Below are 7,605 nucleotides of genomic sequence, written 5' to 3'. Positions count from 1 at the left end.
AGATTGTAGGTTCCCAAAACATTGTTTATTCCACTTCTTAAGCCTATACTTAACATGTTGAAGCCTCTTACAAAAAGTAAACATTGTCGTCCCATGGGTAGGCATCCCCTCATACCACCAATCCACCATAAGATCCTGCAAAGACTGATCTCTTAACCACATTAACTAAAATTTAAAAGAAGGGTTTTTGGTGACTCCATAAGTAGCAACCAAGAGCTTGATAGGCCAGTGATCAGAGCCTCTCCAATCAAGAATTTTTGAGTTGGTGATCAATCTATTGTTCATCTAATAACAAGAAACCAAAAATCTATCGAGCCTTTCTGAGATAGCCTCAACACCACACCTCCTATTATTCTATGTAATAACACCATTAGTTGGCTTCACATCAATGAGATTCAAGGAATCTATCATATCCCTGAGAAGATTTGCAGATGGGTCCAACTTGGCAACCCCACCATGTTTTTCATCTAAACTAGTAACAAAATTAAAATCACCAGCCAAAATCCATGGGAGAAATGGGTCTAAGGCTCGGATGTAGCTAATGTGAGCCCAAAGATTTGAGTTTCTTGAAATATCAGTAGGAGCATAAATATTGGATAGAAGGCACCTTTCTCCAGCCGCCAAACAAGATGCAACCAAAGAGATAGAGGATCGACTACAAATCCACCATAAGGGGAGTACTTTTCTTGGGTTCTAGAAGCAAGAAACCCCCCTGAACTGTTATGAGCTCCCACCCTTAACAATTTCCCTGGGGCTAGATGAGCGAAGCACAACTAGCCAAACCATCCACTGTAAGCTTAGTTTCTTGAATAAAAACCACATCAGGTAACTAAGAATCAATTAATTTACGAACAACCTTTTGTCTAGGGATGTTGTTCAACCCTCAAACATTCCATGATAGAACAATCATTTATGGGGGTGGGAGAAATGGGAATCAATGGGTTTCATAGACCCAGACTCAACCAAAGTATCCCCCATAATCTTGACCTTCTCTTGATTAGTCTTTTTGCCACTCCTTGACAGTTTCTCAAGAGGCCCCTTTTAAAAGGATTTCTAGTGTAAGCCTAAAGTAGGATGGGCTTTGCTACCCTTGGCCAAATCTAAGGCCCCCTTTGGAGAAGGGGGATTTCGTACCACCACAATTGAACTCATCAGAGCCTGTGACCCTTGGGGATCCCTGGTATCTTGAACCTAAGAAGGTAGATCCATATAAATCTGTACACTCTAAAGATCCTTTGAAGATAGTAACTGATCCTCCTTCTTTGCCTCTTCTTCCTAAACTTCATGTAGACCCTTATCCCTAGAAGAAAGCTCAACCGAAATACCTTCCTCCTGTACCAGTTCTTCAAGAACATCAAATCTATTGAAAGTACCATCATTGTGTCTATCTAGCCAGGTTCTCTTCTTACCCTTGCCTTTGTTACAGGATTTAACCTGAGTAAAGCCCTCATTATCCACAGGTTTAGAAGATGTGGAGCCTTCCCCTTGTCCCCCTTAAGAGGTCCAGAGACATCCAAGGGAGCGGGCTTAAATCTAGGGCATTTGTGGACTAAATGACCATATTCATGATAAATTCAACATCTAAAAGGAAGGGTCTCGTAATCTAGCTGTTGAATCCAAGAAGAGGATCCCATGCATATTTCCATAGAATCTGGTAATGGATTAGTTAAATCAACTTCTACACAAATACGAGCATAAGAAATTACCTTATGATCTTGAGTTTGTGTAGCTGCTCCCACAAGATTTCCAAGAAGTAATGAGATTAAGTGAAGAATATCTTCCCTCCAAAACTCCAAAGGAAGTCTTGGCAAATGAACCCACACAGGTACCCGTGAGGGGATCTCTTCGACTGAATTGAAGCCCATGCCAAGGCTTGATGAAAAGCCCCATCTAGTTAAAGAATTACGGGCCTCCTTCAAATGCCCTATTCCTATTCAACATGCATGAGAAGATAACCAAAAAAAATTATTCGCTACCAAAATAATCTCCATATTGCGTTCGAGATTCCAAACTCGACGAGCCCAGGAATCCAACATAGGTAAGGAGAGATGAAGGCCCAAAAATTTGTAGATAAAGGCATGATTATGCCAGTATTCAACATCCTCTAAAATTTTCTTAGGTTGAATAACCAAAATAGGTCAGTCCTCAGATCTTTCCAAACATCCATTTACTTTTTTAATTCAAGGCATCCCTTTTGAGGAGGAAACCCCATCTCCCATTGTAGGTTTACTCATCTGATCTTCACCATTGGCATGTACTGAAGAAGACACATCAACCATCTCCATATCCTTAGAGGTAATCTGAGATAAAACTAAACCCTGATTCACCATAGGGAAAGCTCAAAAAATCCACTAGCAAAGAAAGATGGGATAAGAAACCCATGGTCTCTAATCCCAACAACAAAACCCCCAACCAAGAACCTAATAGTCAAAACAAAATGTAGTAAAATGCATCCACCCACTGCCAAAAAGAGTTTGAACGCTCAAGCTCGTCCATGCACCCTTGAACACCAAAAAACCCCCCATGCAAGCAAAAGACATACCCCACAGCTGCGAGTTGTAATTAAAGTTCTTAAATATATATTATATTTTAAAATTTATCAAAATTATTTACTTATAATTTTGTTAAACAAAAAAAATATTTTCATATTTAATTAACTTTAATTATTTTTTATTTATTAGTTAACAATCTTGATTAAATAAATTACATTTAATTTAAATTAAAAAAATTTGAATTTGTTAAATTTAATAAGATATTTTTTCTATATTAAAAAACTTCCTATATTACCTTTATATTTATTCATAATATTACAAAGTGAAAATATTTTAATAATTAAGATAAATTAATAACTATTCATTAAATTTAATTGTCCTTTTCAAACTAATAGAATTATCAAATTTTTTGATATAAATTTAATTATAATTTTCAAACTAATAGAACTATAAATAATATGTCAAAAAATCAATAACATTAATGTAAGGCTAGGGTATGATTAGCTTAACCATTGCCTTACCAATTAATTATATTTAAGTTTCCACCAAAGATACGTTTTAAGAAATTAGGGTGAGACTCATGTTACTTGACTTTATATTAAATATTTCCCAAAAAAAAAAAAAAACTTTTTCAATTTTCAAATTAATTTATTATAAAAATAAATAATAAAGTATGTCAATTATAATGAATATTAAAAGATATAATATTTATATTTACATATCATGTTAAATAAATAATAATAAAAAGTATTGTATTCATGATATAAGCTTGACCAAATTTAATTTAATGATATACATTTGACCAACTTTAGTTTAACATACAATTTTGTGAATTGAACCCTCAAATGTAGGTGGTTATTATATAATATGTTCTAAAAATAAATACTAAATAAAAGATGCCATTTTTTAGTTATAGTTACAAATAATGGTTAAGGTTGGCTTAAGGTTAACCTTTTTATAATTGATGGGCGTTAAGGTCTTAAAATATATATAGATGGTTGAAATTGGGAGACAAAATATTTACACAATATTGCAAATGAATTAAAAAAAATGAGTAGGATGATATTGGTCCTAATGATCTTCAACTTTTACGCACAAAATATTGCATTTTCTTACACCGGTATAATTCTTCTTACATTTACTCTCCAATAAAAGATTTGGAATGACTATTTGAGGAGGTGAAGGTGAAGAAGAAGTGGAAGAAGAAAGGAACATGAAGCAGATGGAGAAGAAAAAGGAGGACAAGGATGGGGATGAGGACAATGACAAGGAGACACAACACAAGAAGAAAAAAATAGCAAGGAGGAGGAGGAGGCAAGGAGAAGAAGGATAAGGAGAAGAAGGAGAAAGAAAAGGAAGAGGAGAAGAACAAGAAGACAAAGAAAGAGGAGGAGAACATGATAAAGCAAGAGAAGACAGGGAAGGAAAAAATGACGAAGGAGAGAGAAGAAGATGCATAATGAAAAGAACAAAATAGGAAGAGTAAAAAGAGAACGATTTAGCCAAAAACAAAGAGTAAGGAAAAGGAGAAGGATGAGAATAATGAGGAGTTGAAAGAGAAGGAGATAGAAAGGAAGAATAGAAAATAGTAGCAAAAGGAGAAGGGGAATACACTTGGTGTTACCTCTCTTCAACTTCGTAGTATATTAAAAAAGATATATCTTACTATCGATGTAACCATTGCACATTTTTAAGGTATTAAATTACATGTAGATTGTTGAAATTGGAAGAAGAAATATTTACACAATATTGCAGATGAACTAAAGAACTAAATAAGATGTTATTGGTCTTGAAGATCTTTAACTTTTATGCACACAAAAAATTGCAGTCTCTTACAAAAGTAGAATTTCTCTTCCATTTACTCCCCAATAAAAAAGTTGGAATGACTATTTAAGGAGGAGAAGGAGAAGATGATGAAGCAGAAGGAGGAGGAAGACAAAGACGAGGAGACACAGAACAAGAAGCAAAAAAGGAGCAAGGAGAAGGAGGATGGGGAGAAGAAGAAGGGGAAAGAAAAGGATGAGGAGAAGAAAGCGGAGGAGAACATGACAAACAAAGAAAAGATAGGGAAGGAGAAGAAAGAGCATAATGAAAAGAACAAAATAAGAGAGGAAAGAGAGAGATTTTTGAAAGAGGATGAAGAAGAAGACACAAAATAAGCAGTTAGAAAAAAGAGAAAAGTGTAAGACAAGGAGGAGAATAATGAGAAGTCAAATGAGATACACAAGGAAGAAAAAATAGGACCAAAGAGAAAGGGTAATACACTAGGTACTCCCTCTCTTGAACTTTATAGTATATTAAACAAGACATGTCTTACCATCAGCATAACAATTACACCTCTTTAAATGCAAATATTAGAACTACCCTACATTTCTTACAAAATAAATGAAAATGTACATATCTTACTTTAAAAATTTGAATTTGAAACTTGTGACAGAATACAAGAAACTAGAGGATCAATAATTACTAAGCATTCAGTTGAACCTAATAGCATTAAAATTGAAAGGGACATGGTACTAGAGATACCGTTTATACATTTTGGCCTTCCATGGACGGAGACTCAGTAGCCGTGTGGAGGATGGAAACTGAGGAAGCTTCGACCAATGTATTTTCCTCTGCTTCACTAGTATTACTAATAACAATACCCATTGTTTGCACGGTCTCTCCTTCAACAGAGGATTGCTCTTCTGGATCGTCATTTGGCGGTAACATTTCCAGCTGCGGACCAGTCCCTTCCCGGGCAGCCCCCGAGGCATGGAGGAGATTGAAGAAGAAGATGAGCAAAGCCATCGTTGATACCATCAGGGTGATTATGAACCACCCCATAAAATCCTTCACGCCTAATCTCTTGGGCGTCTCTCCCATAGCTCGAGTCCCTTTTTCTGCATTGATCCTCGAATTGAAATTGTCCGCATAGCTGGAGACGATGATGAACATCACAAGAAGCCAAACTGCAATAACAATTCGAGCCGACCTGCTCTCGATCCTCACATCTGCAAAGTAGTATTTTTATATTCAAACCAAACCAAGATTTTCGAATCGTTGCTAAATTGTAGAGATTTGGAAAAATGATAGGGCGAGGACTTACTTTGAGATAAGGACATAGTAGAGACTGCAGACCTGTAAATGGTTGGGTTAAAAAATAGGAGAATGGATATGTTACAAATATAGCTCATTTATAGGGTATAACAGTTGACTTAAAAGTATAACAACAAGAAGACGACACAACTTTGAACCCAGTTAAGGATTCTATGATGTCATCCATTTGTGGAATAAATCAGCACACTTAAAACTAAGTGAAGTTTAAGAGTTGAGTGTTTTTTAATTAGTCAGATTCCAAACTCCGTTTGTTTATTTACTTGTCTTTTTAATTAAGAAGAAGGGATATGAAATTGTAAAATACCAGATGAGAAGGAAGACTTCCGTAATGGACATTTCTGTATAGATGAGAGGGTTTATGTTTTGCTCAAGAAGGCACACCACAAGTGATGTATATATCATAATTGTTGCTATTGCCCACCACATTCCTGGACTAAATGGCTTCACGAATGTCCACGCACTTGCTTCCTCTCTTTCCTCAGAAATATTTATTTTTAATGAACAGGGCACAGCATTTGCAGGGGGTAGAAATACCTGTAGCATTTGAAGGACAAGGATGAGTGGATACTATATGTAGAGGGAAAAAATCAATGAGGTCACCTGGCAAAAATTACCTCTACACTAGAATTCCCTGAAAGCCCGATAGAATTCCCTGAAAGCCCGATAAAGCAACTTCGCGAGTCAGTGAAATCTTCACATCCTCCTTTCATGATGAAGGCCATGAGAGCACTTGTTTTCGTTTCTTTGACTTGTGATTCTTGTAAGTCCAAAGGCTCAACCGCTGCGTATACCCAGAAAACCAAATATGAGCTCAACATTCCAACCCTAAATTAGAGCTGAAATTAAAGGGAGTAACTTATTGAACTGTTATTTTTAGCCTTATGACTCATTGCAAAAAAAACTCAGCTTTTTAAAATGTGTAGATCGCTGTTCTTTTATTTTCATTAGAGTCAGTCTTATTCTTCATTTGTGAAGTTTGGTCTGTATATTTTGTCATTCTATTCTTACATTCTCTCATTCTAAATGATAGATCATGGAATGTGATCTATAAAAAATTAATGTTAAAAATACACAATCAAAGACAAACAAATCATAACAGAGTGCATGTCTGAGAGAATATTCCATTTTATATTGAATGTAATATGCATCTAGAACAATCTAATATCTACCATTCTTTACAATCTGATTTTCTCTATTGGAACAGTGAACAACTTTATACAGAACTCTAAAAACAAATCTCTAAATTTCTCTAATTTTAGGAGCTCTGTAAATTTATCTAAGAAATCTCTGTTTCTTTAACTTCCAACGAGACAATTTTATATTTTTCTTAACAATTTATGAGACAAAGGAGTCCATTAGAAAGGTGGGAGTACCCGCATAAGATATTTCCCTCACTGGCGGCGTGTGTAGGAGTCCATATGGTTCTGATTGTGCAACACTTTCGACCGCTTCACAATTCCCATGGTTGCAATATTTCAGGATCGTTTCTTCATTAACTGAAGTGTACAGATTTACCACAACTAAAATGCAGATAATGAAATGATGCGGCAGTGTTTTCTTTGCTATCTGCATCTTCTTCTTCGACTGCAATATCAGACTGTTATTCAGTGATCATTCACAAGCCTGGATAGTCATCCTATTTATCAGCTGAGAGCAGCCTTCAAGTCAACCCTGAAGTTTCTTGGTAAAGTATTTGGAAGCGCCGAGGAAACTGCCACAATTTGGATTATGTCTTTTCTCCCCTTTTTAAATCATGTAGATGTGGAATTGCCCTTGGAAAATCATTTTTAACAATTATTCCTACTCTATGAATATTTAATAAGGTTATTAATGTTTTACTTGTTGAATTAAATATTTTAAGGCCATGCCTAATATACTGAAGTGTCCAACTTAAAAAATCAATCTAAGGCCAGAAGTTGACGACTGAATCAAATCTGTCCGTCCATTGCTATTGAAAGGCATATACCATACCATTTATTTTATTTCCGACCAACAGGACTTGCTCCATAATGCC

The 7,605-nt window shown here is 35.5% G+C and overlaps 1 protein-coding gene across 1 annotated transcript; it reads right to left on the bottom strand.

Annotated features, from left to right (window-relative positions):
* Positions 1 to 4,931: 4,931 nt before the first annotated feature.
* Positions 4,932 to 7,312, bottom strand: LOC149564792 (uncharacterized). Its single transcript, XM_089816962.1, has 5 exons — positions 6,965 to 7,312; positions 6,206 to 6,372; positions 5,896 to 6,125; positions 5,581 to 5,612; positions 4,932 to 5,485 (listed from the first exon to the last, which is right to left on the bottom strand). The coding sequence occupies exons 1-5, from the start codon at positions 7,161 to 7,163 to the stop codon at positions 5,022 to 5,024; spliced, it is 1,092 nt and encodes a 363-aa protein (XP_089673088.1). The 5' UTR covers positions 7,164 to 7,312; the 3' UTR covers positions 4,932 to 5,021.
* Positions 7,313 to 7,605: the final 293 nt, after the last annotated feature.

This window comes from Cupressus sempervirens, chromosome 3, assembly GCF_028749045.1.
Source record: "Cupressus sempervirens isolate cs-2001-9-10 chromosome 3, ASM2874904v1, whole genome shotgun sequence".
NCBI lineage: Eukaryota > Viridiplantae > Streptophyta > Pinopsida > Cupressales > Cupressaceae > Cupressus > Cupressus sempervirens.
This window is presented reverse-complemented; position numbering and strand designations above follow the sequence as displayed.